Here is a 19,954-nt window from a genome sequence, read left to right on the forward strand (position 1 = left end):
CAGCCAGAAGAGGACTGGCCACCCCTCATAGCCTGGTTCCTCTCTAGGTTTCTTCCCTAGGCTTTCGACTTTCTAGGGAGTTTTTTCCTAGCCACCGTGCTTCTACACCTGCATTACTAGCTGTTTGGGGTTTTAGGCTGGTTTTCTGTACAGCACTTCGAGATATTAGCTGATGTAAGAAGGGCTATATAAAATAAAATTGATTGATTGATTGATTGCAGCCAGGGTTAAGTAGATTTCCTTGTTGACCTTAATCACGACAACAACTGAGGAACAAAGAAAAGTCCTCCATCAGTGTAGGAGGCTAAACATTGAAACCCTCCAACGGCTTCATCAAATACACTGCTGGAAGCTATATGTGTGAGAGCACAGTGACAGTCAGTTTGTTTCTATACGTCTCCCTGGTTCACAGTAGCCTGGTCCCAGATCGGTTAATACTGTCATGCCAAACAATGGCCATAGGAGTTGGCAACACATTACAAACAGATCTGGGACCAGGCTAAGTTCACAGTGTTTGCACAGTAGCATAGAGACACAGAGAGATGGGAACGTGTGGCTCAGTTGGTAGAGCATGGCACTTCCAACGCCAGGGTTGTGGGTTAGATTCCCATGGGGGACCAGTACTAACAAAAATGTATGCCCTCACTACTGGAAGTTGCTCTGTGTATGTAACAGAACTTCATATTCATCTGAATATTGTTGAACCTGCAGAGCCTGTCTTTCTCCAAAATGGCTGCCTACATAGTGTACTGCTTTTGACCAGAGCCCTTGTGAAAACTAGTGCACTACATAGGGAATAGGGTGCCATTTCAGACACAGTCACTGTCTTCTGATGATAATTTAGTTTTATCCAAGGCCATTTGCATTTCAATGAGCTGGTTTCAACATTATTTCATCTCCATATTGATTTGTGTTGTTATCTTGGGGCTGCTATGTGCTCCCTCTTTTCCTCTCAGTGGGCTGTGAGTGTGTGTGTGTGTGTTTGTGAGTGTGTGTGTGTGTGTGTGTGTGTGTGTGTGTGTGTGTGTGTGTGTGTGTGTGTGTGTGTGTGTGTGTGTGTGTGTGTGTGTGAGTGTGTGTGTGTGAGTGTGTGTGTCAGAGGGGCCTAATAGGGGCCTTATGTGAAGCCAATGAATGCAGACAGACAGGATGTGTGTGTGAGGCCTGGTGTCACTGACCTGTTGCCCTTGGCATTTAGATGTATCCTCTGAGACTATGATGTCATCATCCTGCCATTTACTGACATATCTGTGCTAATGTGCTTGTGGCTAGGTGGAGAGGAATGTTGTTGTTTGTATCAGCATGATGTCTAAGGACTATACTTAGGAGTTCGTTTTTGCCAACAGATCATTCACTATACAGATCAATGTATGTATTACTGACAGTTAGCTGCCTGTCCTGATGGTAATTCTGATCAAGTTTCCTTGTTTTTCTCCCCAGTGGACTGTACAACACGGCCAACCAGCGAACCAAGTCTCCCAAATTCCCCATGGCACGTGGTCGCACCCCTTCAGGAGGCAGCGAGAACGAAACATCCCAGAACAGACGCTGGTGTGTAGCCTTCACCTATGACCTTTCACCTATGACATGTCAACCCATCTCACCTCTCTTCCCAATATCGCAGGCTGACACTGGTACTGTCCATCAACTGTCCAGGTGTATCCTGTGCTCAGGGGGGTCATACACCCCAAAAATCAGAGGGAGCCCAAAGTACGTGAGGATGCCTGGGGGGTGGTCTGGAGGGTAGATTCTTGCATTTTTAAAACACCTGAAACAGCTTTTTCTTGCAATCTAGAGCCATAATCATTATGCTTAATTCTATGTAAAAAAATATTTTTCTGCATATCTAAGCATACCTCTTGAGCTGTCTGTATCCTCCTGACTGGTGGTAATTGTTTTAAATAAACTAAATATGCTTCTCTGCATCTCTTCTAAAATCTGAGTAAAAGATAGAAAGGAATGTGAGTCTTATTCAGTACATTTAGTTATTGCTTGCTTTTCTAAAGTCTACCAACCTTGCCAGCAGGCATGCCAGTTAAGATAGTTAGACAAGCTAACTACTCTAACTTGATTGATAGCCTGAAATGGCTTCTTGGTAGCTAGTTATGAGGTTGGGAGGTTGGGAACCTATCTGGGCTAGCTAAAGCCAACTTCATAAAATTCCTAGGTGGCTAGTAGTATTACAGAGAAACACCAACAGGACAAATCTGAGGGGGCACGTGCCCATGTGCCCTCTATGGGCATGACGCCTCTGCCTGTGCTGGAAGAGGTGTGTCCCCTTCACCTAACTAACCTATAACATTTCACCTGTCAACCCACCTCCGCTGCCAATAACTGACAGTTATATGGACTGTCCATAGTCTGACCAGCTGTGCCTCTTGTGCAGGTAGAAAGTGAACCTCAGGTAGTGGCAGAAGAGGAGGGGACATGATTCAGGTAGTGGCAGAAGAGGAGGGGACAGGACTCGGGTAGTGGCAGAAGAGGAGGGGACAGGACTCGGGTAGTGGCAGAAGAGGAGGGGACAGGACTCAGGTAGTGGCAGAAGAGGAGGGGACAGGACTCATGTAGTGGCATAAGAGGAGGGGACAGGACTCGGGTAGTGAAAGAAGAGGAGGGGACAGGACTCGGGTAGTGGCAGAAGAGGAGGGGACAGGACTCATGTAGTGGCAGAAGAGGAGGGGACAGGACTCAAGTAGTGGCAGAAGAGGAGGGGACAGGACTCGGGTAGTGGCAGAAGAGGAGGGGACAGGACTCGGGTAGTGGCATAAGAGGAGGGGACAGGACTCGGGTAGTGGCAGAAGAGGAGGGGACAGGACTCGGGTAGTGGCAGAAGAGGAGGGGACAGGACTCGGATAGTGGCAGAAGAGGAGGGGACAGGACTCGGGTAGTGGCAGAAGAGGAGGGGACAGGACTCGGGTAGTGGCAGAAGAGGAGGGGACAGGACTCGGGTAGTGGCAGAAGAGGAGGGGACAGGACTCGGGTAGTGGCAGAAGAGGAGGGGACAGGACTCGGGTAGTGGCAGAAGAGGAGGGACAGGACTCGGGGTAGTGGCAGAAGAGGAGGGGACAGGACTCGGGTAGTGGCAGAAGAGGAGGGGACAGGACTCGGGTAGTGGCAGAAGAGGAGGGGACAGGACTCGGGTAGTGGCAGAAGAGGAGGGGACAGGACTCGGTAGTGGCGAAGAGGAGGGGACAGGACTCAGGTAGTGGCAGAAGAGGAGGGGACAGGACTCGGGTAGTGGCAGAAGAGGAGGGGACAGGACTCGGGACGTAGTGGCAGAAGAGGAGGGGACAGGACTCTGGGTAGTGGCAGAAGAGGAGGGGACAGGACTCGGGTAGTGGCAGAAGAGGAGGGACAGGACTCAGGTACTGGCAGAAGAGGAGGGACAGGACTCAGGTAGTGGCAGAAGAGGAGGGGACAGGACTCGGGTAGTGGCAGAAGAGGAGGGGACAGGACTCGGGTAGTGGCAGAAGAGGAGGGGACAGGACTCAGGTAGTGGCAGAAGAGGAGGGGACAGGACTCAGGTAGTGGCAGAAGAGGAGGGGACAGGACTCGGGTAGTGGCAGAAGAGGAGGGACAGGACTCGGGTAGTGGCAGAAGAGAGGGGACAGGACTCATGTAGTGGCAGAAGAGGAGGGGACAGGACTCGGGTAGTGGCAGAAGAGGAGGGGACAGGACTCGGTAGTGGCAGAAGAGGAGGGGACAGGACTCGGGTAGTGGCAGAAGAGGAGGGGACAGGACTCGGGTAGTGGCAGAAGAGGAGGGGACAGGACTCGGGTAGTGGCAGAAGAGGAGGGGACAGGACTCGGGTAGTGGCAGAAGAGGAGGGGACAGGACTCGGTAGTGGCAGAAGAGGAGGGGACAGGACTCAGGTAGTGGCAGAAGAGGAGGGGACAGGACTCGGGTAGTGGCAGAAGAGGAGGGGACAGGACTCGGGTAGTGGCAGAAGAGGAGGGGACAGGACTCAGGTAGTGGCAGAAGAGGAGGGGACAGGACTCGGGTAGTGGCAGAAGAGGAGGGGACAGGACTGGGGTAGTGGCAGAAGAGGAGGGGACAGGACTCGGGTAGTGGCAGAAGAGGAGGGGACAGGACTCAGGTAGTGGCGAACTGGTAGGCAGAAGAGGGGGACAGGACTCGGGTAGTGGCAGAAGAGGGAGGGACAGGACTCAGGTAGTGGCAGAAGAGGAGGGGACAGGACTCGGGTAGTGGCAGAAGAGGAGGGGACAGGACTCAGGTAGTGGCAGAAGAGGAGGGGACAGGACTCGGGTAGTGGCAGAAGAGGAGGGGACAGGACTCAGGTAGTGGCAGAAGAGGAGGGGACAGGACTCAGGTAGTGGCAGAAGAGGAGGGGACAGGACTCGGGTAGTGGTACTGGCAGAAGAGGAGGGGACAGGACTCAGGTAGTGGCAGAAGAGGAGGGGACAGGACTCAGGTAGTGGCAGAAGAGGAGGGGACAGGACTCAGGTAGTGGCAGAAGAGGAGGGGACAGGACTCAGGTAGTGGCAGAAGAGGAGGGGAGGGGACAGGACTCGGGTAGTGGTACTGGCAGAAGAGGAGGGGACAGGACTCAGGTAGTAGCAGAAGAGGAGGGGACAGGACTCAGATAGTGGCAGAAGAGGAGGGGACAGGACTCAGGTAGTGGCAGAAGAGGAGGGGACAGGACTCAGGTAGTGGCAGAAGAGGAGGGGAGGGGACAGGACTCGGGTAGTGGTACTGGCAGAAGAGGAGAGGACAGGAGAATACATCCACTGCTGTTGCTCCTTCAGTCATTTCCCAGTTGAAAAGTACATATATGGAATAATGTTGCCTTCTAGTGGTGTCATGTGGAACTAACTGTTGAGCCTGTACAGTTCTAGCTCCTCCGTTAGCATTACGCACAATATATTGTATAACATGTTTACCTTGTAATAGCTGGTAATTGTTCCTAACAAGCAGTTAATTACCAAAAATGTATTGTGAAGACACCCTTGTTTAAATTGCCTTATAAAGATGCCTATACTGTACTGAAGCTACTGCAAAGGTCACATAGTAGTATGTTTATATGAAGTAGGCCATTGTAGTAATCAAATACAAGATATGTACTTTCATATTATTTTAATATGAATGACTCATAAAGGTTAGTCTGGGCTGTGTCTGTTGTGGGGCAGAGATACAGAATTTCAGATTGCCCCTAGGGTTTGTGGCCAATGAAGCACTCTCTTTGAATAGATACCGATTAGCATAAATCATGGTTGGATAGATGCTCTCACTTTTAAGTCAGAGTCATGAATGTTTATGTTGATGGTTAAAGCATGTCAAACTCATCAACCCTCCCTGTTTAATAGTAGTTGTAACAGTAACCTGACAGTGACTCTCTGATATCTAATAGTAACAACATGACAGTGACTCTCTGATAATAACATGACAGAAATAACTTCTGTGATATGATCCCTCAGGAAAGGCCATGCCAGTGATCCAACAGATCCCCCAAACCAGAACGATCAGCAGAAGAGGAGGTAATTTTAGCTTACAGTACTACATACTAAATTCTTCAGTTCTGAACCTCTGTCCTCTCTGCAACTAAACGGTCACGTCTTTACATCCATACGTTCCACACTGACTTAGACAAGTCAGATAAACCCAGTGACTTGCCCAGATTGTCATTTATGTGCTGTGTTGTAATGTGGCAGCACCACAAATCCAGCGTTGGAGCTCTACAGAGATAATGATATACTCAGTGTGTGGTTCTGTTTGTCAGTAGTTGCATTAGCTAAGTCCTGGAGTCATTTCTCTAAAAGTAAAAGTTAACATTTGTCCTCTCTCTCTGACAGGTCATACACAAACAACATTCCATCTCATTTATTTTCCCCTCGTCAACTTTTAACCCCATTTTATTCACCGCTGCCCACCCGCAGGTCACGCTCCCGTGGCAACACCAGTAGTGGCAGCGAGTCCGAGAACTCCACCCGGGAGCATCGTAAAAAGAGGAACCGGTGAGTGATGTCACTCTGCTTTCCCTACAAGGAGACATACCTGTACATACAGCCATTAAATATACAGAATAAAGGTATATAGTAAAACACTACTACTACCTCATATTTAGCACATAGTAGTATCGCTACAAGTACATAGTAATATTGCTCAAAGGAGACAGCCATTCTATAGTAAACTACTAAGCTACAACTGTTTCATATGGGGGTATTGCTCCCAAGACTACTATCATCAGGGTGCTATTGTCCTCTGAATGAAACTATATCTTATTGAGACCCACAATGGTTCCCTAGCTGGGTCATATGATACACTATAGACAGCCTCAAATGTCTGAATGTCTCACCACATGATGGAGCAAAGGAATGAGGAAGGAAATGGGAGACTATATTTCCTGGAAATCCTGTTGCTATCTGTTGTGACAGTGAAAATGGTGACGTACTACTGTATGTACAATATCGTTTTTCCAAGTTTTAATATCACATGCACAAGGACAGTGAAATGCCTTTTTTGCAAGCTCTAATCCCAACAATTCAGTAATCAATAACAATGTTATACTAAAAATAACAAGGTAGAACAAAAACACACAAGAAATAAAAATAAGAAAAACACGAGAAAGTAAGTAAGCATACTATATACACTGAGTATACCAAACATTAGGAACACCTTTTGCCCTCAGAACAGCCTCAATTCATCGGGGCATGGACTGTACAAGGTTTTGAAAGTGTTCCACAGGGATGCTGGCACATGTTTACTCCAATGCTTCCCACAGTTGTGTCAAGTTGGCTGGATGTCCTTTGGGTGGTGGACCATTCTTGATACACACGGTTGCCAGTATAATATTTTATTTATTTTTTAATTAAAAATGTATGCACTCACTATCTGGATAAGAGCGTCTGCTAAATGACTAAAATGTAAATGAAAAACCCAGCAGCAGTTCTTGACACAAACCGGTGCGCCTGGCATTTACTACCATACCCCGTTCAAAGGCACTTACATTTTTTGTCTTGCCCATTCACCCTCTGAAATGGCACACACAAAATCCAAGTCTCAATTGTCTCAAGGCTTAAAAATCCTTCTTTAACCTGTCTCCTCCCCTTCATCTACATTGATGGAACTGGATTTAACAAGTGACATCAATAAGGGATCATAGCTTTCACCTGGATTCACCTGGTCAGTCTATGTCATGGAAAAAGCAGGCGTTCTTAATGTTTTGTATACTCAGTGTACAGGTCAGTCAGTTCTAGTACCATATTTACAATGTGCAGGGATACTGGAGTGATAGAGGTATATATGTATAGGGGTAAGGTGACTAGGCATCAGGATATATGATAAACAGAGTAGCAGCAGCGTATATGAAGATTGAATGTGAGTGGGTGTGTAGAGTCAGTATAAATGTATGTGCATATTATGTTAGTGTGAGCAAATTATGGAGTGAGTGTTTGTGTGTGTGTGTGTTGGAGTGACAGTTTGCGTGAGTGTGTAGGGCCCTGTGAGTGTGTAGGGTCCTGTGAGTGTGTAGGGCCCTGTGAATGTGTAGGGTCCTGTGAGTGTGTAGGTCCTGTGAATGTGCAGGGCCCTGTGAATGTGTAGGGCCCTGTGAGTGTGTAGGGTCCTGTGAGTGTGTAGGTCCTGTGAATGTGTAGGGCCCGGTGAGTGTGTAGGGCCCTGTGAGTGTGCAGGGTCCTGTGAGTGTGTAGGATCCTGGGAGTGTGTAGGGCCCTGGGAGTGTGTAGGGTCCTGTGAATGTGTAGGGCCCTGGGAGTGTGTAGGGTCCTGTGAATGTGTAGGGCCCTGGGAGTGTGTAGGGCCCGGGGAGTGTGCATAGAGACAATAATCTGCATAGAGACAATAATCAGATAATCTGTGTAGCTATTTAGTTAGCTATTTAATTATGGTGATCAGGCCTACCACTGTTGTGTCGTCAGCAAACCTGATGATGGTGTTGGACTTGTGCGTGGCCACGCAGTCGTGGGTGAACAGGGAGTACAGGAGGGGACTAAGCACGCACCCCTGTGGGGCCCCCGTGTTGAGGGTCAGCGTGGCGGAGGTGATAGTGCCTACCGTCAACACCTAGGGTCGGCCCGTCAAGGTGTCCAGGATCCAGTTGCAGAGGGAGGTGTTCAGTCCCAGGGTCTTAAGCTTGGTGACGAGCTTGGAAGGGACAATGGTTTGGAACGCTGAGCTGTAGTGAATGAACAGCATTCTCGTATAGGTATTCCTCTTATCTAGGTGGGTGAGGGCAGTGTGGAGTGCAATTGAAATTGCGTCGTCTATGGATCTGTTGGGGCGGTATGCAAATTGGAGTTGGTCTAGGGTGGCTGGGATGGTGGAGGTAATGTGTGCCATAACCAGCCTCTCAAAGCACTTCATGATTACAGATGTGAGTGCTACAGGGCGGTAGTCATTCAGTCATGAATCCTTAGAGTTAGAGGAACAGGAATGACAGTGCTCATTTTAATACATGTGGGGATTACAGACTGGGACAAGGAGAGGTTGAAAATGACCGTGAATATGCCTGCCAGCTGTTCTGCGTATGCTCTGAGAACACAAGGTCCTTTGAGTGTGAATCTATCATGTGTCAGTTAGTTGCAAGCTGCAACCATACTGTCATCTCTGTACCTGTCTGTGTAGATGTAACATGGTTGGACTGTATGTTCCAGCCTTCCAGGTCTTTTATGTAGAAGTAATATGGTTATGCTGTATATTTATAATATACTGGCATATAATACTTCTATATGATATTACAATACAAAAATAATATTATATTATATTCCAGATCTCGTCAGGAGAATGAGATGGTGGACTCTGGTCCTCAGTGGGAAGCCGTGCTCTGCCGTCAGAAAGAGAGGTCTCAGAAAGACCCAAACCACCGCCGCTCACGACACCGTTCTCGATCGTAAGACAACCACAACCACACTCACACACGTCACACACACCCTCCTTCCCTCTCCTCCCTGTGCTAGAGACCCCCACCTCCGACCTGGAACAATGCCTTAAGCTTGGGTCAATTTCATCTCCTCAATTTCCAGACACACAGAGGGAAGCATTTCCATTCATTTCCATAACTCTCCTTATCAGATGGTCCGTCTTATAAATAACCCTTCAACTATTAACCCCGGTAATTCTGTGATTTGTTCCAGGCGGAGTCCAGATGTGCAGGCTAAAGAGCAGCTGTGGAGGCACATCCAGTAAGTGATGACTCCATTTATGAGGTTTAACAGTGCTCTTCTAGAAATAAGCAGTTACCACTTTATAGGGCCCCGTGTAGCTCAGTTGGTAGAGCATGGCGCTCACGGGGGGCCAGTATGAAAAATGAAAAATGTATGCACTCACTAACTGTAAGTCGCTCTGGATAAGAGCGTCTGCTAAATGACTAAAATGTAAAATTTGGGTAAGGTGACTAGGCATCAGGATATATGATAAACAGAGTAGCAGCAGCGTATATGATAATTGTGGGTGCGTGGGTGTGTAGAGTCAGTATAAATGTACAGTGCATTCAGAAAGTATTCAGAACCCACAACGTTTTCTAAATTTTGTTACATTACAGCCTTATTCTAAAATGGATTCAATTAAATTTTTTCCTCATCAATCTACACACAATACCCCATAATGACAAAGCGAAAACAGGTTGTTAGAAATGTTTGCACATTTATTAAAAATAAAAAACAGAAATACCTTATTTACATAAGTATTCAGACCCTTTGCTATGACACTCGAAATTGAGCTCAGGTGCATCATGTTTCCATTGATCATCCTTGAGATGTTTTTACAACTTGATTGGAGTCCACCTGTGGTAAATTCAATTGATTGGACATGATTTGGAAAGGCACACACCTGTCTATATAAGGTCCCACAGTTGACAGTGCATGTCAGAACAAAAACCAAGCCATGAGGTCGAAGGAATTGTCCGTAGAGCTCCGAGGCAGGATTGTGTCGAGGCACAGATCTGGGGAAGGGTATCAAAAAATGTCTGCAGCTTTGACGGTCCCCAACAACAAAGGGTCTGAATACTTATGTAAATGTGATATTTAAGTTTTTTATTTTTAATACATTTGAAAAGTTTCTAGAAACATGTTTTTGCTTTGTCATTATGGGGTATTGTGTGTACAGTCGTGGTCAAAAGTTTTGAGAATGACACAAATATTAATTTTCACAGTCTGCTGCCTCAGTTTTTATGATGGCAATTTGCATATACTCCAGAATGTTATGAAGAATGATCAGATGAATTGCAATTAATTGCAAAGTCCCTCTTTGCCATGAAAAAAAACATTTCCACTGCATTTCAGCCCTGCCACAAAAGGACCAGCTGACATCATGTCAGTGATTCTCTCGTTAACACAGGTGAGAGTGTTGACGAGGACAAGGTTGAAGATCACTCTACCATGCTGATTGAGTTAGAATAACAGACTGGAAGCTTTAAAAGGGGGTGGTGCTTGAAATGATTGTTCTTCCTCTGTTAACCATGGTTACCTGCAAGGAAACACGTGCCGTCATCATTGCTTTGCACAAAAAGGGCTTCACAGGCAAGGATATTGCTGCTAGTAAGATTGCACCTAAATCAACAATTTATCGGATCATCAAGAACTTCAAGGAGAGAGGTTCAATTGTTGTGAAGAAGGCTTCAGGGCGCCCAAGAAAGTCCAGCAAGCGCCAGGACCGTCTCCTAAAGTTGATTCAGCTGCGGGATCGGGGAACCACCAGTGCAGAGCTTGCTCAGGAATGGCAGCAGGCAGGTGTGAGTGCATCTGCACGCACAGTGAGGCGAAGACTTTTGGAGGATGGCCTGGTGTCAAGAAGGGCAGCGAGGAAGCCACTTCTCTCCAGGAAAAACATCAGGGACAGACTGATATTCTGCAAAAGGTACAGGGATTGGACTGCTGAGGACTGGGGTAAAGTCATTTTCTCTGATGATTGTTTGGGGCATCCGGAAAAAAGCTTGTCCGGAGAAGACAAGGTGAGCGCTACCAGGGAGCTTGGCCCCAGTGATATACTGGGCTGTCCGCACCACCCTCTGTAGCGCCATGGAATCGAGGGCGGTGCTATTTACATGCCAAGCAGTGATGCAGCCAGTCAAGATGCTCTCACTGGTACAGCTGTAGAACCTTTTGAAGATTTGAGGGCCCATTTCAAACCTTTTCAACATCCTGAGGGGGAAGGGGCACTGTCACGCCTTCTTCATGGCTGTGCAGGTGTGTGTGGACCATTTTAAGTCCTTAGAGATGTGGACACCAAGGAACTTGAAGCTCTCGACCCGCTCCATGGTTGGACTGTACAGTTGAAGTCGGAAGTTTACATACACTTACGTTGGAGTGATTAAAACTATTTTTTCAACCACTACACACATTTCTTGTTAACAAACTATCGTTTTGGCAAGTCGGTTAGGACATCTACTTTGTGCATGACACAAGTAATTTTTCCAACAATTGTTTACAGACAGATTATTTCACTTATAATTCACTGTATCACAATTCCAGTGGGTCAGAAGTTTACATACACCAAGTTGACGGTGCCTTTAAACAACTTGGAAAATTCCAGAAAATGACTTTAGAAGCTTCTGATAGGCTAATTGACATCATTTGAGTCAATTGGAGGTGTACCTGTGGATGTATTTCAAGGCCTACCTTCAAACTCAGTGCCTCTTTGCTTGACATCATGGGAAAATCAAAAAAAATCTGCCAAGACCTCAGGAAAAAAAATTGTAGACCTCCACAAGTCTGGTTCATTCTTGGGAGCAATTTCCAAACGCCTGAAGGTACCACATTCATCTGTACAAACAATAGTATGCAAGTATAAACACCATGGGACCACGCAGACGTCATACCGCTCAGGAAGGAGACTCGTTCTGTCTCCTAGAGATGAACGTACTGTGGTGCGAAAAGTGCAAATCAATCCCAGAACAACAGCAAAGGACCTTGTGAAGATGCTGGAAAAAAATGGCTTAAGGACAACAAAGTCAAGGTATTGGAGTGGCCATCACAAAGCCCTGACCTCAATCCTATAGAACATTTGTGGGCAGAACTGAAAAAGCGTGTGCGAGCAAGGAGGCCTAGAAACCAGACTCAGTTAAACCAGCTCTGTCAGGAGGAATGGGCCAAAATTCACCCAACTTATTGTGGGAAGCTTGTGGAAGGCTAGCCGAAACATTTGACCCAAGTTAAACAATTTTAAAGGCAATGCTACCAAATACTAATTGAGTGTATGTAAACTTCTGACCCACTGGGAATGTGATGAAAGAAATAAAAGCTGAAATAAATCATTCTCTCTACTATTATTCTGACATTTCACATTCTTAAAATAAAGTGGTCATCCTAACTGACCTAAAACAGGGAATTTTTACTAGGATTAAATGTCAGGAATTGTGAAAAACTGAGTTTAAATGTATTTGGCTAAGGTGTATGTAAACTTCAGAGTTCAACTGTATGTTCCAGCCTTCCAGGTGTTTTATGTAGATGTAATATGGTTTATTCTAACCCTAAACATAACCCTTAACCTACTGTAGCCCTAACCCTAACCAAACCTTATTCTAAACCTTACCCTCACCCTAACCTTAGCAAGCAGTTGCTTATCAACAGATAGTTTGTTGATAGTATGACCTACAGATGGACTCTCCAAATAAAATGTGACCAATAGGCCTTTTTTCCTGTGTTATGGAAAGTTAAAGGTGTAACACTATAATAACTTGACTAACCATGACTAATAGTTGATAACTATTCATAAAGAGTGTATACTATTGAAAAGTATGTACTAACACAGCCTTCAAAGGTTGTTGAAACCAGTATGCACAGCCTTTTCTCCAGTGATATGGGAAGATAATTGTAACATACCCTGGTGGTTGTGTTCCTACAGGAAGGAGCTGGTGGACCCTGCTCCTGATCTAACAGAGGAACAGCTGAAGGAGATCCCCTACAAGAAAGTGGAGTGAGTGACTGCTCCTCCCTTCCTCATTAGATTAGATAGTCTGTACATTTTAAGGATGAACATTTTTATATATGATAATCAGACAGGTCAAAATCATAATCAGACAGGACAATATGATGATCAGACAGTTAAGATAATATCATAATCAGACAGGTATATATTATAATCAGACAGTTATGATAATATGATAATCAGACAGGAATATTTTTTATTTAACCTTTATTTAACCAGGTAAGCCAGTTGAGAACAAGTTCTCATTTACAACTGCGACCTGGCCAAGATAAAGCAAAGCAGTGCTATTTAAAAACAACAACAACACAGAGTTACAGAGTGGGTTACAGAGTGGGTTTCCCGAGTGGCGCAGTGGTCTAAGGCACTGCATCGCAGTGCTAGCTGTGCCACTAGAGATCCTGGTTCAAATCCGGGCTCTGTCGTAGCCGGCCGCGACCGGGAGACCCATGGGGCGGCGCGCAATTGGCCCAGCGTCGTCCAGGGTAGGGGAGGGAATGTATGCACTCACTAACTGTAAGTCACTCTGGATAAGAGCGTCTGCTAAATGACTAAAATGTAAATAAACAAAACGTACAGTCAAATGTTGTAAGTTATGGAGGTAAGGCAATAAATAGGCCATAGTGCACTGGAGTGATAGATGTGCAGAAGATGATGTGCAAATAGAGATACTGGAGTGCAAATGAGCAAAATAAATAACAATATGGGGTTGAGGTAGTTGGATGGGCTATACAGATGGTGTACAGGTGCAGTGATCGGTAAGCTGCTCTGACAACTGATGCTTAAAGTTAGTGAGGGAGATAAGAGTCTCAGCTTCAGAGATTTTGCAGTTCGTTCCAGTCATTGGCAGCAGAGAACTGGAAGGAATGGCGGCCAAAGGAGGTGTTGGCTTTGGGGATGACCAGTGAGATATACCTGCTGGAGCGCATAATACTGGTGGGTGTTGCTATGGTGACCAATGAGCTAAGATAAGATAATTTGCCTAGCAGTGATTTATAGATGACCTGGAGCCAGTGGGTTTGGCGACTAATATGTAGTGAGGGCCAGCCAACAAGAGCGTACAGGTCACAATGGTGGGTAGTATATGGGGCTAAGGTGACAAAACGGATGGCACTGTGATAGACTACATGCAATTTGCTGAGTAGAGTGTTGGAGGCTATTTTGTAAATGACATCGCCGAAGTCAAGGATCGGTAGGATAGTCCGTTTTACGAGGGCATGTTTGGCAGCATGAGTGAAGGAGGCTTTGTTGCAAAATAGGAAGCCGATTCTAGATTTAACTTTGGATTGGAGATGCTTAATATGAGTCTGGAAGGAGAGTTTACGGTCTAACCAGACACCTAGGTATTTGTAGTTGTCCACATATTCTAAGTCAGACCCGCCGAGAGTAGTGATTCTAGTCGGGCGGGCGGGTGCAAGCAGCGTTCGATTGAAGAGCATGCATTTAGTTTTACTAGCGTTTAAGAGCAGTTAGAGGCTACGGAAGGAGTGTTGTATGGCATTGAAGCTCGTTTGGTGGTTTGTTAACACAGTGTCCAATGAAGGGCCAGATGTATACAAAATGGTGTCGTCTGCGTAGAGGTGGATCTGAGAGTCACCAGCAGCAAGCGCGACATCATTGATATACACAAAGAATAGAGTCGGCCCGAGAATTGAACCCTGTGGCACCCCCATAGAGACTGCCAGAGGTCCAGACAACAGGCCCTCCGATTTTACACATTGAACTCTATCTGAGAAGTAGTTGGTGAACCAGGCGAGACAGTCATTTGAGAAACCAAGGCTATTTAGTCTGCCAATAACTGATAATCAGACAGTTATGATAATATGATAATCAGACAGGTCAATATGATAATCAGACAGGTCAATATGATAATCAGACAGTTATGATAATATGATAATCAGACAGGTATATATGATAATCAGACAGGTCAATATGATAATCAGACAGGTCAATATGATAATCAGACAGTTATGATAATATGATAATCAGACAGGTATATATGATAATCAGACAGGTCAATATGGTAATCAGACAGTTATGATAATATGATAATCAGACAGGTATATATGATAATCAGACATGTCTATATGATAATCAGACTGGTCAATATGATAATCAGACCGTTATGATAATCAGACAGCACTATATGATAATCAGACCAGTCAATATGGTAATCAGACAGGTCTATATGATAATAAGACAGTTATGATAATATGATAATCAGACAGGTCTATATTATAATCAGACAGGTCTATAATGAATGGAGCATGCTCAGTCAGTACATTGGGGTAGGGTCTGTTGATCTGCACTTGGATAAGAAGATAAGAGATTCACAGCCATCCGGGCTCTGTCGTAGCCGGCCGCGACGGGAGACCCATGGGGCGCGCGTAATTGGCGCCAGCGTCGTCCAGGGTATATTTATATTATAATCAGAAATGTTCCCTTACATAACTTGACAGTTGACAAAACTAAATGCATGCTCTTCAATCGAACGCTCGCTTGCACCCGCCCGCCCGACTAGAATCACTACTCTCGGCGGGTCTGACTTAGAATATGTGGACAACTACAAATACCTAGGTGTCTAGTTAGACCGTAAACTCTCCTTCCAGACTCATATTAAGCATCTCCAATCCAAAGTTAAATCTAGAATCGGCTTCCTATTTTGCAACAAAGCCTCCTTCACTCATGCTGCCAAACATGCCCTCGTAAAACGGACTATCCTACCGATCCTTGACTTCGGCGATGTCATTTACAAAATAGCCTCCAACACTCTACTCAGCAAATTGCATGTAGTCTATCACAGTGCCATCCGTTTTGTCACCTTAGCCCCATATACTACCCACCATTGTGACCTGTACGCTCTTGTTGGCTGGCCCTCACTACATATTAGTCGCCAAACCCACTGGCTCCAGGTCATCTATAAATCACTGCTAGGCAAATTATCTTATCTTAGCTCATTGGTCACCATAGCAACACCCACCAGTATTATGCGCTCCAGCAGGTATATCTCACTGGTCATCCCCAAAGCCAACACCTCCTTTGGCCGCCATTCCTTCCAGTTCTCTGCTGCCAATGACTGGAACGAACTGCAAAAATCTCTGAAGCTGGAGACTCTTATCTCCCTCACTAACTTTAAGCATCAGTTGTCAGAGCAGCTTACCGATCACTGCACCTGTACACAGCCCATCCAACTACCTCAACCCCATATTGTTATTTATTTTGCTCATTTGCACTCCAGTATCTCTATTTGCACATCATCTTCTGCACATCTATCACTCCAGTGCACTATGGCCTATTTATTGCCTTACCTCCATAACTTACAACATTTGACTGTACGTTTTGTTTATTTACATTTTAGTCATTTAGCAGACGCTCTTATCCAGAGTGACTTACAGTTAGTGAGTGCACTACATTCCCTCCCTACCCTGGACGGCGCTGGGCCAATTGCGCGCCGCCCATGGGTCTCCCGGTCGCGGCCGGCTCGACAGAGCCCGGATGGCTGTGAATCTCTTATCTTCTTATCCAAGTGCAGATCAACAGACCCTACCCCAATGTACTGACTGAGCATGCTCCATTCATTATAGACCTGTCTGATTATAATATCAGAAATGTTTCCCTTACATAACTTGAATGACTGAGTCTGGCATTTTCATAGTCATCCCTGTAGGGTCACATGTAAATCTACTGCTCCCTGTAGAGATACATTATGCTCTATTTAATTATATCTCACCGACTCTGAAGCTGATGGATTCAGTATGGAGTGGGCTTATATTCCACTGGGCTAAATGAAAGGTAGGCCTACTGTCCTACACATGAGATGAAGTGAAGGATTCTATGTTCATCCTTCCTTCCAGAACCCAAGGAGACCCAATCAAAATCCGGCACTCTCATTCCCCCCGGAGTTTCCGTCAGTACCGACGCTCCCAGTGCTCCGAAGGGGAGAGGTCCGTGCTCTCGGAGGTCAAGTGAGTCTAAACTGGTCTCAGGACAGATCTTATGGTTTTTCACTCTTCAGAGTCTCACCAGAAACTTTACATTTACATAGTGACAGTAGTGTGGTGGAGCTCTTATTAATGTCTCTAGGCTGGGATACAATCTGAGTAAAGGCAATGTTCCCGACGTTCGCAGAGATCACATTCACGGTAAACGCTGCAAATGTCTGCCCAATCGCATACTACCTTTAAATGTCAAGGGCACTGCAACGTTCGTCAAATGAAATCCCGTCTCTAGTCTAGTTATTGTATGGTTGCTTGATGCTGATGGTTCTTTCCTGTATTGTTCAGCACCTTGAGACATGATAATGGAAGCGACTGTATGCTTCATAAATAATATAGTATGATTAAAGTGTAACCCTGCTTATGTCTTCCGACATCTAACACATCTCTACCCTCTCCCCAGCGCCCGGACAGACCTGGTTCCCCCCTTACCTGTGACACGCACAGCAGACATCCCAGGTTCCAGCTCCACCCCCTCTCAGGTCAGTGACAGACCCTTTTTTCTGCCACTTTTTGGTCAATGCCACACGTACAAGCTCTGACGAAGGCTGTGAGGCAGAAATCTTCGCAATTAATAAAAGTGATACTTTGCAAGCGTGTAGTGGGGTGATTATTTCCTTTGAATGGCAGTGCTACACGTATTAAATACAATACTAGCTTTTATTACCACAAACTCTGGTTAATTCATCTCCCAGCATTGATATTCAAAACGATGTGTTTGTTGTCATGTGTTGTTTTCCAGAAGAAGTACGGATCTAAAGACACCCTGCTGTCAGAGATCATAGAGCGTGACGTAAGGAGCAGCGCCAAGGTGGTGAAGACGGTCCACACTCCCCGGACCAAGGTCGAGACGTGACCTGACAGAAACGCAACCACCACCGCAGAAACAACGCCACAATCTCAAGCATGTCAAAAGACGCCTGGTTTCTTGAAAGAAAGAAAAAAGGAACTTGTGAAATACAATAGAGAAGGCTGTATAGAGTACACCGGCTGTGCTGTACACCAGTAACCAACCCCACCTTGCAGTACTCCTGTGTGTATGTACAGTAGGTGTTAGATAATGCATGGAAACCCCTTTAAGAGGGCAAAAAGGACACTTTTCACAGTTTTGTGCCAGTGTTCTCTGCTGTCTTTTGCACCACACCGACACCGGTAATCCTTTACATTATCTTAATTTAAACAAGAGCATTTAAGCTTTAAGGCCCCTTTTGAGTAAGCCTGGTCCCAGATCTGTTTGTTCTGTATAGCCAACTCCACAACGACCATAGGCTATACAGCACAAGGGTGCTGGGTACTCCTGAGTGGGGGAGATATACTGTAGCTACTGAGTACAATTGGTCTAGGTCTAGAGGTGATAATTAAGTGTCATAAAACACCTTTTCAGTGTATTAATGATCACATTGATTCTGGTCCAATCAGACTATGGATTGAAGAATGACATTATGAATTGTGTAGCGAACACTGCACAGTGATGTCATAGATCAGGGCTGCCCAACCCTCTTCCTGAGATCTACCGTCCTGTGGGTTTTCAGTCCAACCCTAATTTAACACACCTGATTCTACTTATTAGCTGCTCAACAAGACCTTAACTAGCTGAATCAGATATGCGAATCAGATATGCTAAATTAGGGTTGGACTGAAAACCTACAGGACAGTAGATCTCCAGGAAGAGGGTTGGACAGCCCTGTCTTAGATCAATCATGTTTTACTATGCATTTGCCTCCAAATTGATTTGACTTGCGTTATTATTATACAATATTCAGTATTAAAACATAGTGTTTCACTCATACATGTTGAGCTCCATGTGGACACTACTTTTTTTGCGTCTGAAATGGCACCCTATTCCCTGCATAGTGCACTACTTTTAAACAGACCCTTATGGACCCTGTTCAAAAGTATTACACTGTATAGGGGATAGGGTGTCATTTGTGATGCAGACTGGGTTATTATGTTACTGTAAGCACTTCTGTACTGTAGGAAACTTTGCTGCTGGACCCCAATTTGTTTTTGCACATAAATACTGAATACTTCTCTGCTGTTTAGGAGGGGGGGGGGGGTTAATCACTTAAAATAATGAGTAGCCCACACTGTACAGTAGTTGAACTGGAATTTCATCCTTGTCAATAAAAACATTCAATATGTCTAAAATGTTGTCAATGTTTCATGGTATTGATTTTATATTGTTTCTGTAGTACCACTTGTCACCACCAGGTGGAGTCAGATGGCCCGAGTGTGCTCTCTGATGGTTGCTTCTTGTAAGAGAGGAGGACACTGGCTGGCTGCACTGTACACCCCTAACCTGAAGAGTGTAAAACCCAAGGACAAGATGACTATGTGTAATAATTTATTCCGGGTTTTTAGTTGGTCTAAAATCATTCAATTCTTACTTATTTGACCCTGTTCTTTCTGGAGACAGTGTGGAACCACTGATGGACAAAACCAAGACAAAATGTAGGCCTAATGTCTTTATGTCAGTGGAGGCTGCTGAGGGGAGAACGGCTCATAATAATGGAATGATAAGACAAGAAAGTCAGAAGTGAAAGAAGTAGCTCAGCAGCTGCTACAATATAGTCCTACAGGGACTAAACTACTAACGTTGGATGTAGAAACACAACAGTCCCTAATCTAATCTACAATCCTTGCATATATTTCATCCAAAATCCATATATGCAACGTTTTAGTGAGTGAATGATTTGAAAACAGACAAATGGAGAATTGAAAGTGATAACTACTAAGAACATATTTTAGGATGGGCAATTAATCATGAATGCTGACCATAATTCTATATACACCCATGTGAAATATCCCAACAGCAACAACGATGACTCATTGTTATAGCAAGCAAACTGCTCAGCAATTTGAGTTGGCACTGAGTGTGTGTTGACTACTGCATGATGAATGGCAAGGCAGTTGAGCTCAGGCTGTGTCCTGACTTTAACTCAACTGAATAACTCAGACTTTGTCCTAGAAATCCTGATATGATTATTGGTTTATTGGGATCCCCATTAACTTTTGCCAAAGCAGCAGCTATTCTTCCTGGGGTCCACACAAAAACATCAAAC

The 19,954-nt window shown here is 45.2% G+C and overlaps 1 protein-coding gene across 3 annotated transcripts in view; it reads left to right on the top strand.

The window, feature by feature from the left end:
• The window catches only part of LOC121573503 (band 4.1-like protein 4), a 117,399-nt gene extending 98,950 nt beyond the window's left edge, over nucleotides 1-18,449 (top strand). For 2 of the 3 annotated variants that reach the window (XM_045222526.1, XM_045222527.1), the window contains exons 16-24: nucleotides 1,441-1,551; nucleotides 5,436-5,495; nucleotides 5,895-5,972; nucleotides 8,747-8,866; nucleotides 9,111-9,158; nucleotides 12,817-12,888; nucleotides 16,752-16,862; nucleotides 17,296-17,374; nucleotides 17,635-18,449. In XM_045222526.1, the coding sequence (XP_045078461.1) occupies nucleotides 1,441-1,551; nucleotides 5,436-5,495; nucleotides 5,895-5,972; nucleotides 8,747-8,866; nucleotides 9,111-9,158; nucleotides 12,817-12,888; nucleotides 16,752-16,862; nucleotides 17,296-17,374; nucleotides 17,635-17,748 (793 nt within the window). In that variant the 3' untranslated portion in view covers nucleotides 17,749-18,449. Of the gene's footprint in view, nucleotides 1-1,440; nucleotides 1,552-1,624; nucleotides 1,711-5,435; nucleotides 5,496-5,894; nucleotides 5,973-8,746; nucleotides 8,867-9,110; nucleotides 9,159-12,816; nucleotides 12,889-16,751; nucleotides 16,863-17,295; nucleotides 17,375-17,634 lie in introns of those variants that run through there. The other variant, XM_045222528.1, reaches the window with a different exon arrangement.
• Nucleotides 18,450-19,954: the final 1,505 nt, after the last annotated feature.

Source organism: Coregonus clupeaformis, chromosome 9 (assembly GCF_020615455.1).
Source record: "Coregonus clupeaformis isolate EN_2021a chromosome 9, ASM2061545v1, whole genome shotgun sequence".
Lineage (NCBI taxonomy): Eukaryota > Metazoa > Chordata > Actinopteri > Salmoniformes > Salmonidae > Coregonus > Coregonus clupeaformis.